The 22,101-nt window shown below is 36.2% G+C and overlaps 1 protein-coding gene and 1 long non-coding RNA gene across 2 annotated transcripts; one reads left to right on the top strand and one right to left on the bottom strand.

Moving 5' to 3' along the window:
- The first annotated feature begins 684 nt into the window (after positions 1-684).
- Positions 685-8,686, top strand: LOC143910501 (uncharacterized). Its single transcript, XR_013260492.1, has 2 exons — positions 685-1,167; positions 5,380-8,686. It is a non-coding gene; the product is annotated as an uncharacterized LOC143910501 (long non-coding RNA).
- Positions 8,687-19,189: 10,503 nt separating this feature from the next.
- Positions 19,190-22,101, bottom strand: Dlc90F (dynein light chain 90F). The gene is made up of 3 exons (XM_077428675.1): positions 21,982-22,101; positions 20,567-20,732; positions 19,190-20,489 (listed from the first exon to the last, which is right to left on the bottom strand). Exons 1-3 carry the CDS (start codon positions 22,015-22,017, stop codon positions 20,341-20,343), a joined length of 351 nt encoding a protein of 116 aa, XP_077284801.1. The 5' UTR covers positions 22,018-22,101; the 3' UTR covers positions 19,190-20,340.

A 22,101-nucleotide genomic window follows, 5' to 3' on the forward strand; every position in this document is an offset into this window, starting at 1 on the left:
TTGGAAAATTTACAGTTTATTAAGTTACATAGATTGATAGTAAAAAAACATAATTATGTTAAGTAAACCATTAATAATTTTCACATATAGGTAAAAAAAAGAAAAGCTCAAACATTTAAAATAAGAAACAAAAATGATAATAGAGTAAGATAGTTAGAGAAAACAAAAAGAAAAAATAGAAATAACAGTATAATAAAAATATCAAAATAATAAGAATAATAATATGATAAAAATTATGAAATAATGTAATATATAACAAAAAACAAAAAGACAAAATAAATACATCAAAATAAAAATTCATAATCACAATCGTAAATTTTCAATAAAATTAATCATCGAAAAACAAATTTGCAATAATCACTCTAGCTTGTATAGCATTAATATTAAATAAGTCAAACATAGAAATTGTTAAAATTAGTGTGTTGACGGTGGAGCTTGCACGCCAGATGAATGAGCTTCTTCCATAATTAGAAAAAGTATTATGTATGTAAAGGAGCTCATTACATCTAGTCATTCTATTTGGCACACGCAATGATAGTCTGCTCAATAATTGAGGACAGTCGATCGAGCCGTTAAGGATGTTCAAAATTGTTGAGATGTCAGCTATCTCCCTTCTTTTGACAAGTGGAAGTAGATGCTGACACCTACAAGCATCTTCATAGGAAGTATAGGATAATCCAAAACGGCTACTGATGTACCTCAAGAATCTCTTCTGAATGCGCTCCAATCTGTCTCTTGCACCAGAGTACTCTGGGTTCCAAACTTGGGATGCAAACTCAACAATACTTCTTACGTATGCACAATATAGTATTTTGTATGATTTAATAGAAGTAAAGCATTTGGAGGACCGGATGACGAACCCGAGGGCCTTCGACGCTCGAGCTACAACATTGTCAATATGTTTACTAAAGGATAGATCAGAGTTTAAAAAGACTCCTAAATCCCTAATTTCCGATACCCTTGTGAGTCTATGTCCGTTGATTGAATGAGGAAAGTCAACTGGACATAGTTTTCTGGTGAAGGTTATGCAGGAGCATTTTGCTACATTAATTTCCAACTTATTTATGCTGCAATAAGCCTCTAGCCTGAACAAATCATCTTGTAGGGCCAAAGCATCATTTCGGTTGTCTATTCTCTTGAAAATCTTCATATCATCAGCAAATAATAGTACATGTACAGACTCCAGGGATGTTCAACTCGAGAGCACCCCGGAAGTCGGTTTTGTAGAAGCTCGTGGTAAGCGTGGGCGGGGCTGGTTTCCTCAAGGTGCCTTCCTTCGTCGTCGGTGGTCTGGTTTCTGCTGATGTCGGCTGCTCTGGTATGTCCCTTTCTCCTTCGTAATGTGCGTGGGATGCGTGATGTGGAAAAAGGGGGGAATTGTAATAATGAAAACAGGTTGTAATTCTGTTTGTATGGTGACTGTATTTTATATATATATGTATATACAGAGATCAAGCAGAGGGGACAGGGGGGAGGGAGACCGTCGTGAAATTAGCGCGCACGTGTTCGAGAGGTTATGATAACCTCACTCCTCACGTGACTACGTGATCTGACTTCGACGAAGAAAGACCAGGATTTCCTCACTTCTCACCGGACGTATACTGAAGCTGTACTTCCAGTATCGTCTGCCGATCCAGGCTGAGCTGATCGGGACTCGGTGGTGGGAACAAACTCGGTAGCGAACAGAGATGTTCACTCGACCGAAGCGGAAAACGAATAGAAGGCGGGGACGCGCGCTCGGCGCCGATCTCCCTCCAAAACGGCTCCTTTGGTCGTAACGCCACGAAAGCTGACCATGAAGACTTGGTCGGAACATACTCCCCCCGTTGGAAGTCAGAGGATCGAATTCCAAAACAAACAAGAATTAATGGTGCACAAGCGACTAATGAAATACACAAAAACCAAGCAAATAAGCAAAAAAATAACAACAAAATAAAAAACAACACAACAAAATAACCCAGTCAGCAAACAAAATAACATTAGTCCACCGTCAGTTTCCCATCCTACATAAGCAGCTGACTAAGCCGGCAAGAAACAAACAAAAAATAGACAAACAAACAACCAAAACACCAACAAATAACCAACACCAATGCTAGGTAACAATATTGTTCAATCGTTATATGTCCCAATCTATCCTGATAGCTCTATTACAAAGCACCAATCAAACCAACAAGAGAAGCATAAAAGAAAAGCAACTCAAAAACTTAAGTTAAAACACATAAACTGAATCCACAACACAGATACAAACAACGCGCCAACTTTAATGTGGGACGTTATGAACGTTCGCCACACCGTTGCACAAATTCACTGAGTGCTGCTCGACTGGCAGTCGAGCTACTCGCCGGACTGCTCGCTTGGTGTTGCTGATGGAGGAGTAGTAGGACCTACTCCTGTGCCCCTGTCTGCCAGGGGCCGCTGCTGCATGTGCTGGTGTGGTAGCACCCTCGCTCCGGGCTGATCGACCAGATCCTCCTGCTGTTGCGCAACTAGTGGTGCGCCAACTAGGAACTGGCCAGGAGTTATGGGAGCTGGGTTGGGAAGGTCGAAAGATGTGAGGGTTAAAGGGCGCGGGTACATTGCGCTTCGGCAAGCGGAATCTTCGTACCGCGGAAATACGCGATTCGTCCAGGGGACGCGTAACTGTCTTGACTGGACGTCTCGCGCCAAAACAAGATAACGGATCACGACCCGTTGTGTGATGGCAATTCCGAGAATCGCTTGAAACTGTGGGCGCTTCTAGAGAGCCGCCCAATATCCAGCCGAAAGCTGTATTCATCATCGCGATGCGTCCTCCTCTGTCACCGCGTGACTTGGAGGGAACTAAAATGGTACGTTTGCCATTGCGTAACATCGCATGATAGGCGGCGCTGCCTATCACCATATCCACTGTACCGGGAATATCGAATGACGGATCGGCAAGGGGGAGATGAAGCGGCAAATGGCTCCGAATCTCGGACACGTTGCGCGATGGAAGTTGATTCGCGATCTCGGGCATGATTGCGCAATCGAGATCAACACTGGAGCCCTGATTGGGGATGCGCGGTAGAATTCGAATTACCGCGCCACTAGTAATGGACGTCCTATTTGAACCTATTCCTACCAGGTTGACGTCCATCCTTTTCGACTTTAAGGCGAGTCGCCTTCTTAAGTCTTCAGAGATGAGGTTGAGTTCGGAGCCGTTATCTAACAATGCTCGAACCTTGTGCGAACGCCCATCTCCGCCGCGAACTTGTACTTCCACGGTGGATAACAGGACAGTTCGGGCGTGAGAAGGCGATACGCGTCTCACCGAGTGTAAAACCAACGATGATTTTACGGGTTTGGCGTTCTCTGATTTCTTGGGGCTCCGATAATGTTTGGCCTTATTTGAAGGCGAAGTTTGGTATGGAGTTGAGTCATGTAACATGGTGTGATGGGCATGACCGCATTTGAAGCATCTCTGCTTTGTTTGGCACGCGTGAACTATGTGCCCTGGCCTCAAGCAGTTGAGACATAGTCGACGTTTTATGGCGTTCGACCTACGCTCATCACCGCTCATTTGGCGGAATGATGGACAGGCTAGCAGAGAATGACTTCCGCTGCAACTGATGCAGGAGGGGCGTTCCCTCCTCACATGCAGAACTGCTGCCTTCGGATTCGTAATGGTTCTTGGTCGAGGATTCGACTCGCCTTTTAAGACGAAGTCGGCATTTGCCATCGATTGGCACTGGCACGTTAGAAAATGCATTATTTTGCTAAACGTGCAGTCTTCATACTTGGGAGTCTGAAGCTCCCATTGCAGAAGTGTACTCCGGTCGAGTTTTCTGGTGATAAACATCACCAGAATCTCGTTCCAGGTCTCGACCCGGACGCCCAAGTTAACGAGCGCACGTACATGCATGTTGGCATCATCTATGAGACGACGCAGACTGACGTGATTGTTGCTCACGACTGGCTCGGCTTCAAGCAATGCCTGAAGGTGATACTGAACAACAATTTTTTTGTTGTTATAGCGTTGATCCAAAATGGACCACGCGCTCGTAAATGAATCTGAAGCTAATTCCAAGCCGTCAACTAAACGTTGGGGCTCTCCTTTTAGGCTTCCTAGTAAGTATTGGAACCGGGCGATTTGCGAACTCTCGCCGGCCATAGCGGCCAAGAAGCGTTGTGAAAAAAGCGGCCAATTTTGGACGTTGCCTTCGAAGGTGGGCAACTCCAAACGGGGCAATTTTATTGCCGAATTTGATTGCGGTACAGGTGACATTGTGAGGTTAGCGCCATCTAACGGTGAAGCGCTCAATTGCGGCTCACGCAAATTGATTGCTTCGGTGCATCGCACGAAGGCGGCCATATGCTCCCTATCAAATAGGTCCACGACGGATTCGGAGGCCTGCGCCTCTTCTTGGTCCAGCTCGTTTATCTGAGCTTGGATCGCTTCGAATTCAGACAGTAATGGTCTGATTGTTTCGAGCCTGATTCTGAGCTCGAAGATGCTCAGATCGTCCCCCCAATTGATTCGCGTTTCTCGTTAACCGAGCGCGAATTCTTTTCCGCGTATTTTTAAGCGTACTCAAAGACGCCATTATTGAAATGCGACGAAATCAAACAAAGGAAAAAATGGACGCGGGAAAAAACAAAATGGACGTTGACGACCAAAAAAAATAGCAACAACAACAGAAAAATGCTAATTACGACCAACCTGGATTCGACGACGTTGGAAGACCAGCTCTGAAGACATCCGGCTCGAAGGACCAAATGTACAGACTCCAGGGATGTTCAACTCGAGAGCACCCCGGAAGTCGGTTTTGTAGAAGCTCGTGGTAAGCGTGGGCGGGGCTGGTTTCCTCAAGGTGCCTTCCTTCGTCGTCGGTGGTCTGGTTTCTGCTGATGTCGGCTGCTCTGGTATGTCCCTTTCTCCTTCGTAATGTGCGTGGGATGCGTGATGTGGAAAAAGGGGGGAATTGTAATAATGAAAACAGGTTGTAATTCTGTTTGTATGGTGACTGTATTTTATATATATATGTATATACAGAGATCAAGCAGAGGGGACAGGGGGGAGGGAGACCGTCGTGAAATTAGCGCGCACGTGTTCGAGAGGTTATGATAACCTCACTCCTCACGTGACTACGTGATCTGACTTCGACGAAGAAAGACCAGGATTTCCTCACTTCTCACCGGACGTATACTGAAGCTGTACTTCCAGTATCGTCTGCCGATCCAGGCTGAGCTGATCGGGACTCGGTGGTGGGAACAAACTCGGTAGCGAACAGAGATGTTCACTCGACCGAAGCGGAAAACGAATAGAAGGCGGGGACGCGCGCTCGGCGCCGATCTCCCTCCAAAACGGCTCCTTTGGTCGTAACGCCACGAAAGCTGACCATGAAGACTTGGTCGGAACAGTACACTTGAATTCTGAAAACATTTTTCAATATCGAAGATGAAGATATTGAATAATAGAGGTCCCAAGAGGGAGCCTTGCGGAACACCAGAAGGAATATTCATCCATCTCGATATAAATCCATTTAATAAGACTGCCTGTGATCGACGTGTAATATATGAGGTGAAAAGTATAAAATAACTACATATTGTGAAGAGTCTCTCTGAGACTGCTAGCTAGCTCTTTGAGGATGGGGATGTTCGTGCGTCTTGCGGTCCATGTTATGCGCAGCATCCTACTCCAACACCACATTTCAAATGAATCTAGAATGTCCCTTTCTTCCTTTTTTGCACTTTCACTTTTGTGATTTAGAATTTCTTTTAGAAGAAGTGACACATGTTTTATTGAATACGGTCTCGCACAATCGACTCCGGAGTGATAAAACGACTAATTTGGAAACAATCGAGAAGATGGGAGATTACCCATTAACGGGTTTATTACTTATTAGAATTGGTTTGTTTTTGAAACAAGTATAAGCATTTCCAAAGTATTCCCTTTGTTGTGTTTTTTTCCTTTCAAAGGCCGATACTTTAATAGTATTAAATGTAATAAAGATTGCTCTAATGGTTATTGTGATGATCTTTAATGATTATTGTGTTTGGAATCTAATATTATTGGATGCTTTTGCTCTTCGAAGATGAGACTGTTTTCAATTCTTCCACCCACTCGAATTAAACCATCCACAAATATAGAATTTAGATTTAAGATGTTGCTAGAAGTGCATACACAGATACGAGATGTTTGTTTTCTAATGTTTTTTTTTAATTCATTTTATATTGAATTTAAGCTATTCTTAAAAGACTGTTTAGCGATTCAGATAACTCTTGTGCAGATGGTTGCTCCGTTATCTGACACTTTTGTACATATCAATATTATTGATACATTAACAATTAACATTGCAACATTACAACTGATGTGGTTGTGAAAGGTGAATTGAGGATTAAAAGCGATACCCAAGTCGACCATAGATTCCACACGCTTCAACAACACGGATCCAATGGAATATCCGTGACAATAGGATAAAGTGTATCCTATTAATATCCGTGACAATAGATGAAGGAGAGAGGCTTGCCTCTCATCCTTAACAGCAAAGAATAATTTAACGTCTTCTGCAAATAAGAGACATGAAGGATTGCGTAATACTCTTGGGAGGTTATTAATAACTATTGTAAATAGTAAAGGGCCTAAAGTGGACCCCTGAGTTACACCAGATCGCGTAAAAAATGAAGGAGATTCATAAATACCATATATAACAAATTGCTTCCTATTACTAAGATAAGAAGCAAAGAGTTTAAGAAGACGTTGACCCAAAAGCCCACTCAGCTAAACTGATCAGAAGAGCGCATTATTGACAAGATCAAAGGCTTTACGAAAGTCAAAGTAGGCTACATCAACTTGCTGACCACCGTCAACTTTAGACACTGTATAATTTGAAAAGCAGGCAAGATTGGTGGTAGTGGAACGACATGCTGAAAATCCATGTTGCTCATCACACAACAATCTTTTGAACTGCATACAAATCAAACGGTGAAGGATGTTATCAAAAACTTTGGGAATAGCCGAGATGATAGCTATTAGAACTAGGCAAATTAAAATCACCCATTACTAACAGAATATCACGCTCATTTGTAAAATCACGTACATTCATCATATTCGAAAACAATAAGTCATATACATCATCATTCGCAGCGGGCGGAATGTAAACAACACAAATAAACAGTCTCAAAAATCCAAAATCGACTCTCACCCATAAGTCCTCACCAGAAGGATTTTCAAAGATCTTCATCCTGACAGACCGCAACCAGACACGAGAAGCAAATAAAACTCCCCCACCACGTCGTCCCTCTCTGTCCCGACGATGAACTAACCATGAATAGTCAAACAATTCGGAATTAAAAATAGATGGCGTTAATCATGTTTTGGTCAGGGCCATCATATCGTCCCAAACACTATACATTGCCGTATTAAACGCGGCCACCTTGGTCCCGAGACCGCGTACGTTTTGGTAATATATGTGTAGTTTTCGATTTCTCAGTGTGGCGTGCGAGTCTCTTAGGTGCAGGAAATGACTGTTTTGAAATCGGAAGACTGGCCAGCGGAGATAAAGTGGAAGGGGAAGAAGAACCCAACACAGCCTCAGCAGCATCACAACGATGAGGACCAGATGAAGCGATAGTGTCTGTAGCAAGAGATGCACTTGAACTTGAAGTGCATCTTGAAGTGAAGGAAAATAAGCCAGGATCGACGCCACAGCGACCGTTGCAACAGTAGAATCGCCAACAGTTGCAGAAGTGTCAATGGAAGGGCGTCAAGCAACTAGAAGCTCCAGAACATGCCTCCGCGAACGTGATGTTAGGGCGCAGGTCTACCGACGAAACAACATCAGTAGCAGACATAGAAGTAATAGTGGGTGGTAGCGTGGGTAGTAGCATGAGTGGCTTGAGTGGCAAACGAAGCGATGGTAGTTAAAGATTTAGAATTCCTACTGATGTTACCCCAGTTCCTGAATTTTCCGAAATGGACATTATATCGCAACGTTTGCCGTTGAGTAACGTTCAAAAGCGTTTAACTCATTATGTAAATACATTTGGGCGGGTGCGGTGTTTTTCAGCTGTAATCGCCCCTCTTTGTCTTCTTAATCTGTGTGTATCGCCATTAGAATAAATCAGACTTTTCTCAAATTGCGGCTGAGAATCGGTGACAGTTACATAAATTTTTTTCTCGCCCTCAGGGTTTTTACACGAATAAAGGGAGATATTATTTGTCTGCTTTTATTTAATTTTCTCGACGTACGTTATTTTTTTTGTACGATATTTTTTTGTCAATTGTATGACCATTATACAGTTTTCACTACTTATTTATTTACTGGTAAAACGACGGTTTTTTTATTTATTTATTTATAGGTAAACCCATTTTAATAAATAGAAAAATAAAATTACATAAGTCAATTGAATCATATAAATATGACAAAAATAAAATTATATAGAAATTCAAAGAAAGTAAAATCTTGATTGATAAAATACTTTGTAAAATAAAGATAAAAGAAGAGGAAACTAATAACATTCAAGGAAAAACAATATGCTGGATAAAGCTAACAAATTGACCACAAGACACATTAAATATGTCAAAATCCGTATGATCAGCTATTTATATGGATAAATAACCTCATAGCTGTGCATATTAGAGAATTAATTAATTAATAATTTTGTATAAGTTGCATCAAGCCATTTGATAACCCAAAATTTCTTAACTTCACAAACAAAACATTATGGTCTACCATATCAAAGGCCTTCATGAAATCGGTATATACTACATCAACTTGGTTTCCCGCGTCAACCGATTTGGTTACATAATTGGAAAAACATAATAAATTAGTAACTGTTGAACGAGAACTTCTAAACCCATGTTGTTGATCGATCAAATATGGTTCACAGTGATTGTAGATATACCGATGTAATATTGCCTCGAACACCTTGGCAGGAGCAGAAAGTAGCGCAACCGGTCTATAATTTGTAATTGATAAAATGTCACCTTTTTTAAAAATGGGAACAATTTTTGTGATTTTCCATAAATCAGGGAAAATTCCCGAATTTAATGACAAATTGAAGATAAAGCATAGTGGTTGCGTTAAAGGAGCTTTGCAAGCTTTCAACACATACGCAGGAATGAGATCTGGACCAGCCGAAAGTTTTTGTTTCAGTCTGTTAAAACCATAAATTAAGTCATTTTGATTGCAGCAATCTATGTTTAGAAAAGGGAACCAGCCATTGTCTGATATACTGTTAGACTGACCTTGTACAGATTGACAACTCCGCACAATATTGCTAAAATGTTCACCAAACTTTTCAGCAATATTTTTGGAACCATGTACCTCACAGTTTTCATAAATCATAGTGCCAGGCATATTTTTAGTAAAACGTTTAGAATTAATAAGTGACCAGAAAGCAGACGGCTCCTTAGATAGTGCAATTTCACAATTTAAAATATATTTTTTACGGCATTCATCCATAGTTGATTTTACTAATTTACGCAGATATACAAAATCAGCACGTGCTATGCAACATTTCGTTGTTTTCCAAATTTTATGGACGTAAATTTTTCTTTGAATAATCTTAATTAAATCTTTTGAAAACCATTTAGGATACTTATAATCGTTGGATAACTGGGCAAATTTCTTTTTATTAAAAATGCCATTACATTCATTATATACAATATTATAGAAGGTGGAAACAGCTATATTTACATCACAACACTTATACAACTCATTCCAATTACAATTGGCCAGACTATTTCCTAATTTAACCAGCTTATCTCCATATTCAAATTTCCATCCAGGTATCATTTTTCCATCAGAACACAACATATTATTAATATTAACTTTAGCTGAATTAAAAATAATATCAACATCAAGTGCTGGATGATAAATATCCTCTGTAACTAAAGGATTAGACGCTCTTGATACAGATATATTAACACAATCAATATTAATGAAGATTAAATCTAAAATAGAACCATTATAATTGTTTTTAATAAAATTGATTTGACTTAAATCTAACAAAGATAAAACAAAATTAAGATCCTCACTCGAACAGTTCGAGGAGATTAAATTAAAATCCCCAATCAAAATTACACGCCCCTTGGATAAATCTAAAACATTTGAGACAATCAAATTAAAAAAATCCCTATAAAATTCAGGCGTTGATCTAGGCGGAAAGTAAACAACACATATATATATATATATATATAATAAGAATGGAATACAATACAGTTTCAACTTAAGCCACACACATTCACTTCCTTTCTCTAAACGATCAAGTCTCTCTATTGTAACATACTTGTTGCGTTTCACTGCTAACAAAACTCCTCCACCTCTCGTAGGTCTGTCCTTGCGGAAGATTGAGTAAGTTCCGTCCAGCAATTCCGCATTATGCACAGAGTCGTCAAGCCAGGTTTCAGTTAGTACCAGGATATCAGCACATTGTATAGCCGAGTTAGAACCTAATTCATCCAGTTTAGACTTAAGGCCTCGTACATTTTGATAAAAAATGGATGTGCTTATATTATTGCCGATCAATTGAGACTTTCTCGGAAGAGGACGTGGGCATCTTTGTACTTCTCCGAAAAAACCACTCCCTTATACCGGTTCCCTCTGGCCAAAATTCGGACACATTAATTAATTTAAAATTATCCACATCCACTGTAATTTTAAAAGATGTACTAAAAGAAGTCTTTCGTAATTGATCTACTAAAACGTTATCATGGCCCAGTTTTTTTGATACATATTCTTTAACTGCTTCCACAGTACAATCGTTCGTTAGGTGGAAAATATGTAGATATTTTCTAATTTTCGTCACCTGAAGATTGGCATGTGGTGCTCCTGAACCACGCATAAACGGTCTAGTAGAACGAGGTAGCGAGGGCCGCAAGGGTTGAGATGTCGCCAAAGGATCAGTAGAAGGCTGGTCGACATCGTGAGTGGATGGCACTGAAGCAGGAACAGACACAGGTTCTGAGCGTGGTAGCGAGGGCTGCGAGGGTCGTAACGGCGCCAAAGAACCAACTGTATCACCAGTGATAGCTGCAGTAGAGACGGAAGCAGAGGCAACAGCCGAAACAATGGCTGAGTCCGAACGGGTCGATGAAGTCCGAACGTCCGAACGGGTCGATTATTTGCATACCCTTTCCCCCCTCTCGTTCAGGTCTGCATATGTACGTACTTAGAGCGTGAATTTTGAGCAATATTTATTTGCCTATCGTTTTTGGGGAGACTTAATTAAAAAGCGACGATGGTTTTTCAACCCTTAGGCTGAAAATAGGCTTCTTCTCATAATGGCTAATTATCTTTTAATTTCTTGGTGTCGTCGCGCGCTAACGGACTACAAAGGCCGAACCGACAGAGGTCACACTCTATAAATCAAAGGGTGCCACAGACGAGGGTTGAACAGGATATCCGTGTGACAGTGGCCATTTTAATCCTTTGTCCAGTTATCAACCAGATCTTCCTGTGTTGTGACTCAAGGACCCCTAACAGCTAGGTTCGGAATTGAAGAAGTTTTCTAAATTAATATATATTTATCAGTGGCGTGCCGTGACTTTTAAATCAAGGGTACAGTAAAAATAAAAAAATAAAAAAATACATATATGTACATATGTATGTATGTATATAAAAAATATTTTTAATTATACGTAGATACAAAATTATATTATATATTATGAAATTTCACAATTATTTTTCATGTATTTTTAAAATTTGTTACATTTGTATGCAAGAAAAATCTTTCTATCGCCTTTTTGTACAAATTTTTGAACTACCATATCATTTCTTCGATTTTATATATCTTCATGTAATTTTTTTTTATTGATATCAATTGAAAGCATCGAAAGTCTACTTTCACCCTGAGCACTGCGAATTGACGTTTTTATGCGCTTTAAAGATGAATAAAGTGCGTTCAATTGTTGACGTACTAGCTAACAAACGCCTCTTGTCGAGCTAAGAAACAACAAACGTCAATCAGCCTTTTCATAATATATCTGTTCGAATCAACTTCAGAGATGTGTTTTATAATATCCATTCTAAGCTGATTATATAATTGAATTTCAATTCTAAATTTTTCAAAAATTTTCAATTTGGTCTTTTAAAACAAATGAGATTATGTTTTTTCGTGACGTATTTTCGCTTTAAAAAATTGTTGTCGCAAAAACCAGTGCTATTATCTGTTTCAAACAGAATGCAAAACCAAGTAAGAAGTTTTATTTCTCGATTTACATGCAGTCAACCATTTTGTTGAATTCTAATAATCTGTCTTAACACTTTAGGGTCCGCGGACGCCACATTGGCGTCCTGGATATTTGATGCGTTGGCGCCCGCGGACGCCACAGTGGCGTTCTCAAATACATACAACTTTGCCAACAAAAAAAATATGGATATTCCATTTATGCTTCGAAAAATTATCAAGAGATGTCTAGATATATATACGAAAAATCAATTAATGATAAAATATTTATAAGTTTCACTATTTTCGGGAGATGTTTTTGAAATTTCGTGTTTTTAAATACTGAAACATGAAATTTTTTTAATTTTATCATGCATACAGCGCATCCGATAATGACCACCGAAGAATTATTCAACGACACATCTGTTTCGGCACATCTTTGTCAAAAGAGCACTGTGAATAGACAAAAGTATCGTCTAGTTACGCCCACTCTCACATTACAAAATTGACTCGTGTGAAAAAAATCGAAGCCCTTAGTTTAGTCGCATTATTGTATCGGATTACCATTCGTTTCGGTCGATGGAACATATTTTGAAGGAAAAAAATTTAACTCTGCAAACGAAGTGAAATCAGCTCCTCCCAACTATTTTGTATCTAAACCAGGAAGATTTTACGACAAAGGAATTTATGATTTAGCCGAAAGATGACAGAGTTGTCGATAATGTATGATTTATTTCATTTGTGTAATTTGTTTTAAATAAAAGAAAAAAAAATAATGTAAATAATAAAATAAATAATCGATTGTGTATCGATACAAAATCGATTATTTAAAAAATTTTCCCATCAAAATATCTATGAAGTTCTTGGAAGGTCCAGTAATACACACCCCTATACTATAAACTATGTGAATTATGTGTTACAGACGTGTCAGAATTCGGAATTCCGAAACACATGCTATGGACCCACCCTTGCAGTCGGCCTGAACCATTTATATAAATGTGTTTTCGTTGTTTCTTCGACTATTCACTATGCATTGAATGCAAGTTATTTGATATTTCCATATAGTATGGTTTGTTATCCATGGATGACTTTTCAACTTGATCCTGAAGGCACAAAAATATTTGAAAAAATCCAATGGACCATCGCGCGAATAGCATTTCGGTAACTTTTACTCGAGTGATTATTATTTCAAAAATATAAAATATTTGTGTTTTTTTCGTAGTTTTATAATAAATATAGTTATTTTTAAATATAGTGCATTCAATTAGTGTAAACGTTTTTATAAACTCATAAAAAATCGATCACGGAGAATACAGGAGATGATACGCTGTTAGAGGAAAATTATACCAGAAATATAAAATATTAGTGTTTTATAATAAATATAGTTATTTTTAAATATAGTGCATTTAATTAGTGTAGACGTTTTTATAAACTCATAAAAAATCGATCATGGATCATAATTTTATATTTAACATTTTTTTCATTATAAAAATTAAACATACGCAAATGGTCATTCTGATTATACATAAAGACAGTTTATGTAATAATAATAACAAGATTTAAGAAGAAAAAAAAATATGGTTTTAAAAATATTGATAAACGAAAATTTATGAAATGCTATTGGTTAGACGGCAGGCAAGGGGTTAATAACCAATGAATGAAAGACATCCCTCGATCCATTATGGTCATGAAAACATTTCCTGAAAATTTTATACATATATGTCTATTGGTTTAAAAGTTACAAAGTTTTTAGTAAAACCATTCGTATTTGCCGATTTTCGCAAAAAATTAGCGGTATTTGGCGTAAGTTTCTATGGTAATCGCGCGGTCCCTAAAGTGTTAAGTGACGAATATAATATTTGTTTTCGTGATAATAGAAATGTTTGGAGAAGGTCTACCTTTATTAATAACATCTTGTTTGTCTTGAAAACTTAATCTTTCAAATGATTTTTTTCTAGCAATCGGTCTGCAACATTCTGTGCATTATCGTTCCGTGACTTGTTCCAGCCCGCTCCAACGTGAGTTGGTCTCGTACATGTGTTTCGCCAAGCTGTTCCATTCCCATATTTGCAATGAAGAATTTCTGTGTAAATAAAAGTTATTTAAACACAATATTTTTTTCAGTATAATTCGTGATGATTATAAATGATCATAAACTTAATTAGATTTCCGTAAATGTTCAAAGAAACGAGTAAATCGGAATATGATTTGTCTTAGACGTAACGCATGTGCATTGCGACTGCCGGTATTGTTGCAGGCTTGGAAGCGAATCCAGAAAACACATATTCTCACAATACTTGCGCACACAGACGTATAAACCGGTTTCCGAGCTTCGCTAACTTACTGAACAACGTCATTTGCCAATTGTATTTATATCACTCTTTTTTATTCCTTTTTATTATTTTTTTATTTATACATTAATTTTTATAATTGTTACGAAAAATTGAAGGGAACAGCCTTTTCTCTCTTCCAATGACGGCACGCCACTGATATTTATATATACATATGTATATATAAAAAAAATGAAAGTGACGTAAATTGGTTTTGACCATCGTCAACGTTATTTATTTCCATGCTTTTTTTTTATCTGCCGTGTCGGGGTTTTTCTTTCTCGTAAGTTCCTCTTCTTTGATGTTAACATGGGTGTATTCGCTTTTGAGTTTTCTTTCTTTGACGGTCAAGGCTTTTGTTGAACGTTTCAGCAACACTAAAAACCGTTAACATACATACATATGTACAGTAATTTGTATCTAGATATTTATTTATTTATTCACAAATTTGCCATAGTGACTTTACAGATCAACTCCAAGTCGACACTATGGCTATATAAAAAGGAAATTAATTATTATTATATTATAATAATATTATATATTAATTAAAAGACAAATATGGATAAAACAAATATAAAAATACAAAATTGTAAAAACATGAAATATAAAAATATAAAAATACGAAATTGTAAAAACATAAAATATAAAAATATAAATTGTAAAAATAAAAATATAAAATATAAAATTGTAAATACATGAAATATAAAAATATAAAAACATGAGAAATAAAATTATAATGAAAAATAATAATATGAAAAATAAATATATAAAAATATAAAAATATAAAAATATGAAAATATAAAAATGTAAAAATACAATATGTTACAAGTTGCTACGATCTCAAACTAAACACAGTACCTCAACCAGATCAATATATTTTAGATTAAACAGATCCAATCTAATAGAAATCTGGTTGAGGAGCTTGATGCCCCTGGCGAAAGGGGACGAAAGCATTAAATTGGTACGTGCCTCAGGTGGGAAGAACAATTCGCGGTATCTAGTAGCTCTGAACTTGCTGGGAATATTAAATTTCAACTCCGCAAGAATACGAGGATTGTATATTGATCCACTTAGAAGTTTATAGAAATGTTTTTCCAGATATGCTGTACGCCGTGACTCGAGGGAATTGTAGCCTAGTGCCCCCTGTAGATAGGCACTTGAATAGAGCCAGGGATAGCGACCATACACAGCCATGTAAGCATATCTGAGAAAAATTTTTTGTACTCTTTAAATTCTCAAACAATGAACCCTATCACTAGGGCTTCATATGATAGATGAGAACTCGAGAATGCTTCGTACTTGTGAGTTATATAAGATACGGAGTACCAAGGCACTTTGGAAAGGCTTACTTGCTCGGAGTATGAAACCCAACATTTTAAGAGCTCTAGCGCAAATATTATCAATGTGCCGTCCAAAATCAAGAATCGGGCAGAATAAGATTCCGAGATCACAGAAATTAGCAACCGAATTTAGCGCAATTCCATTTAAATGGTAAGAGTAACTAAACTGGTTTCTAGATCTGGTGAAGTTAATAAAGCAGCATTTCTCGATGTTGAACGGCAATAAGTTCTTCGTTGACCAATTGAAAATCGCGTCCAAATCCGATTGAAGGTCAGCTGAATCGCAATGGGCATCAATAGATTTGAATAATTTGAGATCGTCAGCAAACAATAAATATACAGAGTGTTTAATTTCCTTATATATATAACATTAATAAATATATTGAATAGGAGGGGACCTGGATTAGAACCCTGAGGAACACCAGAAAGGGTAGGATATTCATTGGAAATTCTACCGTAGTACGATACATATTGTTTCCTATTTATAAAATAGGAATTTATAAGATTGAGAAAATTATTAGATAATCCTAGACTGCTCAGTTTGATGATTAAAATCTGGTGATTGACAAGGTCAAAGGCTTTTTTGAAATCTGTATAGACAACATCCACCTGCCCACCGACATCCAGTGATTTAGTAATGTAGTTTGACAGACAGAGTAAATTTGTCACCGTCGATCGGGACTGCCTGAATCCATGCTGTTGATCTATTATAAAAGGATCACAGTGTCTATATAGGTATCTATGGATAATTATTTCCAAAAGTTTGGCAGGAGCTGATAGAACGGCTATAGGTCTGTGACTGTCTATCAATTGCCTATCACCCTTTTTGTAAACGGGAATTACTTTGGAGATTTTCCATTTATCTGGAAAAACTTCAGATTTGAGACATAGGCTAAAAATGAAGTGTAGAGGCTGAGTTAGCGCTTTCTGGCAACTTTTCAAGATAAATGGTGGAATGAAATCTGGGCCCGCTGAGAATTTAGGTTTTATCTTAATAAAAGCAAAGTTTAGATCTTCAATAGTGCATTGATCTAAATGAAAAGTTGGAGACCAATCGATCTCGTCAGAAGGATTGTAGGTCATATTTGTGGCATTTTTTGTGGGAGCTTGAGTATTGCCGAAGTAATCAGCAAAAGCATCAGCAATATTTTGTAAACCAATCACATCAGCATTTTTATATTTGTAAGAACGTATTTGGTTTAATGACCGTTTGGATTTAAAGAGAGACCAAAATGCTGAAGGATCAGCAGACAGGGTATGTTCACACGCAGTGATATAGTTTCTATGGCAGTCCCTTATTAGGGATTTAGAGAGATATCGTTGACTTGGCTTGAAATTTTTGTTCTGATCGATTAATCATTAAAAAGTTTGTTAACAGGCTTCCTGATTAATTAAAAATTTCCTATTGTAAATACTTACTCAGTTTTAAAAAAATTGTGGTCCAGTCGATTCATCATGAAGAATCTCGTCAGTAGGTTTTCAGATTAAAATATATTTAGATATTTTTTTTTATCAAACGTACTCATATGTATGTACGTATTTGTATGCATAGATATTCAGATCGTTGCCAATCCAGCTCTCTCCCCTCCATCAATCATCTTAATCCCCTCAGGGTAAATTGTGACGTTGCCATCTCGTATTTGTTATAATGAGTAAATGCGGTCGCCGTGTAAATAGCTTACACGTTATCGATTTTCATTATTGTATATATGGTATGATCTTACATACATATAGAAAAACTGTCAATTTGACGTCATTTTCAAGCATTTTTGCCACAGTGTCTTAACAGTTGTCCAAAACAACACTGTGGCTAAACATATAAATAAAAAACAAAAAAATACACAAATACGGAAAAAAACCGGTTTTCTGTGATTTTTCATCACAATATTTAGAAATGAATAGTATTGATGCGGATGATTTTAATTACTTGTGAATTACTTATAGGCTGAAAGTAGCAGAGGTATTTCATTAAATAAATATAGGGTTGAATAAATAATGTAATCCTAAAAAAAATTTTGATTACAATTTTGAATTTATTTTCTTATTAGTAACATTTTCAGCCACATACTCATACATATAATACATGCTAAAACATAAGCAGTGGGTAAACAAAAGTAATATAAATGTTACTACTATGATTTATAAATCAATATATTTTCCACATCTTCTAATTAGTCTTTGGAATAAAATTTATACGTATAGTATTGTAGAGGATTTTGAAACAAACATTTGAATCCAGACTAAATTGTTAAAATTTTCGGTATTTGATAAAAACCTTCATATTTTTTTCTTTGTATGTTTAAAAACTAATGTCAAATGTCGTTATTAATTAACACTCGCACATTAAACTATGTTGCATTGTAAAACATTCATAGGAAGATTTTATTAACTTTCTTTTGTAAATAGATTTTTTCCAATGACCATCTAGTCTGAAAGGGTCGGTTTTCTTCGGAAGGTCAGAGTGACAATTTACCTTTATTTTTCTGTAAACCCACACGCCATTCAGTTGCAAAAATTATCTTTTTAAATTTATCAACCGATTAACCGAGCGATTTTCACCGGTTTTCGGTGATGTTTAAAAAAGGCGGTTTCATCGGCCAACTGATTTTTTAAGCCTTTTATGTATAATACATATAACGTGTCAAAGTCCCTTCGGTAGGCTAAATTTGTTCAGCGGTAAAATTCGTTTAAGGCTTGCCTTATGTTTTTGATATGCTAAATTAAATGGTAAAAATATGTATGTATGTATATTGTTGGAGTAATTCTAAGAATTATCGTTCAATTGTGTATGTTCATAATTTAAATAAATTTTAAATCAAGATTGATTGTGTAATTTCAATAAATGCCAACAATTTTATATAAGTCTTTTATATATATTTACATACAAATGTAATAATATATGTTAGTGTTTTTACAGGAAAGAATATGTAGTAGGATTTTTAAGGATTGTATTTATTTCATAATATATGTATGTATGCATGTAAATGAAATATATGGGTTGAAATATTTTACGATTGAAATTAATTTTTACATAAAATAAATATTTATTTAGGTGAAAAAAAGCTGTGGTTACACCATATACAAAAAAAATCACTTAAAATGTATAATTTAAATTATTAACTTTTAGCGTGAATAATTTCAATGGTTTATCTAAAAAGCAATGTATCGAACTAATACATGATTCCTTATTGTTATATTTATCGTACACTAATAATTGTGATTTAGAATGCACCTTCTTTGAATTGAACGAAAAGTATGAAGTGAATTTATTCTACCATCAAAAATTTGTTTTATAAAAAGGTTTAATGTCACCAATTGGTATTTTCTATCAGCAACTAGTCATTAGCTTTATTTAAATAACTAGAAATAAAGTTGTGAATATTATAAGCCTTAACAATTCATAATGCTGGTGAAAATACGAATGCGTGAAAAAGCAACATCAACATCAATCATATATGTATGTAGTAATAGCAAATTTAATTTTAGATACTTACTATTTTAGAACAGACCAGGCAACGATAGAGAAAATAATTCTGTCTTGTTCTAATAAAAATCTTATTAATTTTCATATGACATTCACTAGATTTGAAAATATAGTAAAAATATGATCATTAATTTTCACCCATATGAAACAATTTCTCTGGCTGATTAATGTAAATTGGAGATAATAAAATTTCAATGGAATAAAATGATGTATCTACTTAAATATTATATTTTAAATCATTTCTTCATTAATTTTTTGTATATGTAATTCATTTGCGATTTTTATATAAATGAAAATTCCAATATGTTACTTTATTTAAATTATTTTATATCATATTGATTAGTGTACAAATTTCTTATCATTTCATACCAGGATGTACTGAATAAATAAATAAAATTGAATACAACCACTTTTATTTAATTTTACAAAATGAATGGATCAATATTTCTCATGCTAAAATTAAGTCACCGTGTCGTTATTTTAAAAAAATCAGTTAACACAATATTCTAGGACCAGCCCAGCTTTTTGATACCAGATTTTTGTGTTATTTAAACGTTAAACAATATATTGTGATGTTCTTATCTAAACAGAGCAAAAATATTTTAGATATATGCAATAATTAACATGTTATGGTTTACTGAATAAGCATACGACTAGATGCTCCATACTTAATTTATATTCCTCAATTTCAAATAAATTTTCAATAACATTGATTTTTAAAATAAAAAAGTGTTAAGTTAACTAAAATTTATTAAGTTATTATTTATTAATATAATTAAAATAGCTTTGTAATGAAAACTTAACTACTAAATATTCGAATGCACAAAAACATATGTATATGTGTTGTAATGAAAGTCATTTTTAACATAAAAATGAAGCTAGTGCGTTTCGTTTAAATAATCTTCGGCTGAAAAATATCTCGTCGCAAACAAACAAAGTGTAAAGATATCATTTTGCCGAAAATCGATATATGTATGTATGTATTATACCCATTTCATGTCACACACCGAAATGTTTCTCTTTTCACAAATATCAACAAGAATGCATTTAAACGGGATTAAAGAGCTAATCCGAATACGGAGACTATGCAGTACATCGTCTTGTTTTCCCAACGAACCGTACACGACCCATCTGTATTGTTGTCCCAGAAGCACGAAGACGCCGTATGTAAGCCTGCACCATTTTTCTGCATTATCGTGCACGTAACTGAAACACACAAGTTTGTACAAAACGTTAACAAATCGACACGCATAATCTAAAACACGAATACAACATTTTCATACCTATATACTTGTAGGGTTTTTGTAATTTAGTCAAGGCCCCGAGACACGACTCAACGACCGTAGAAGTCCATTGATTCACTTTGTTGTGCTGGTAAGCAGCTCCACCTATGGCTATTTCTATGGCTTCTTTAATAATTTTGCTTACATCATCTACTACGAATTGAGTCTGAAGAAAGAGATGATTACAAATAGAGAAATATGCAAGTATAAACATACAAGTTTAATATTATGCAGTAAGTATTTTCATTTCATATAATGATTCCGAGTTGATTTTATCGTTATTATTATAACAATAATTAAATGGGGGACGCGACCATTGGTTCAAGTCCAAAAGGTTCAACGACAAAATTCCATTAAAATAGGAAAATTTAGGACTTTTGAACATTTTGTAGCTTGAACGATATTTCCGTGGACATTTTGTCGCGTGAACCAATTGTCGCGTGAACATTTTGTCGCGGGTACATTTGTCAGTGCACTTATTGTCGGGTACATTTTGTCGTTGAACCTTTTGGACTTGAACCAATTAAATTAGATGATAAACTGAGCATTTGAAGGTTAAACGCTGGTATCTTAATATGCAAGATCTGCAGTATTGTTTTTATATCAAGTATAATTGCAATGATTGTTTCATATACGTAGTTGTAACAATATCGGCAAATAAATAAGGAATGCATTTCTGAAAACATATTTATATAAAGTGCATAAGGAATGACATTATAACATTTATATTTTGAGTTGAAAAAGGTCAATATGAAGCAAAACAACAGTCATCGATTGCAAAACGAATCAACAAGTCCGATTGCAAATTAATCAATAAATAACTGATGATTTGAAATACACATGCATCGACCGTACTAGTTTAGATAAGTTGTGGAAGACTTGAAATGTTTTTTAATAATGATATTAGAAACGTTCATCATTATAATGTTCACATGAGAATAGTAAAGATTTAAAGCGATATATAAATTTATTCAAAAAGGCCGTATTTTGCATATATAAGAAAATTGTACAATGTACCGAACATCTTAGTTAAATAAATCAATTTTATAAAGATATGAACGGAATGGTCAGTATTATGAGTCATTTTAGGAGGGGGAGGGGTGCCCTTCATCAGTAGAGAAAAGCGGCGGAAGTATGACGCAAGGTGTCAATGGGAATGGGAATGATGATGATGCGGACTGAGATTACGTTCGTAGTGGATAATTCATGAATGGTTAATCGATTACACGTCCATAAGACGTCAGGAGAGGGACGGTCGCCAGGCGAAAGGGGGTTCGTTGGACGAGATAGTGAGGTGGCATTGCCCAGCTCGTCCTCGTCCGCTCAAAGGTAAGCTTGTGGAAAGGTATTGGATGGTTTTTGGGTGATGATGAGTGACGAGGGACGTCAAGTGAGTATTGAATGGTATGAGTCACCTCCTCGGCGAGATCAGCGCACTCCTTGCCGTCCATGTCGGCGATGACAGCCGGCAGTGCAGGCTGACAACTTGCACTTGCGTACAATTTATCCGAACTGCCAGTCTAACGATAGCCACG

This window comes from Arctopsyche grandis, chromosome 4 (assembly GCF_051622035.1).
Source record: "Arctopsyche grandis isolate Sample6627 chromosome 4, ASM5162203v2, whole genome shotgun sequence".
Taxonomy (NCBI): domain Eukaryota; kingdom Metazoa; phylum Arthropoda; class Insecta; order Trichoptera; family Hydropsychidae; genus Arctopsyche; species Arctopsyche grandis.

Coding starts and splice junctions, on each gene's coding strand:
- Dlc90F (XM_077428675.1), bottom strand. CDS start 22,017: ATGGACGGCAAGGAGTGCGCTGATCTCGCCGAGGAG. Junction 20,733..21,981: donor GCGCTGATCTCGCCGAGGAG/GTGACTCATACC, acceptor CTCTTTCTTCAG/ACTCAATTCGTAGTAGATGA. Junction 20,490..20,566: donor AAAACCCTACAAGTATATAG/GTATGAAAATGT, acceptor TGTGTGTTTCAG/TTACGTGCACGATAATGCAG.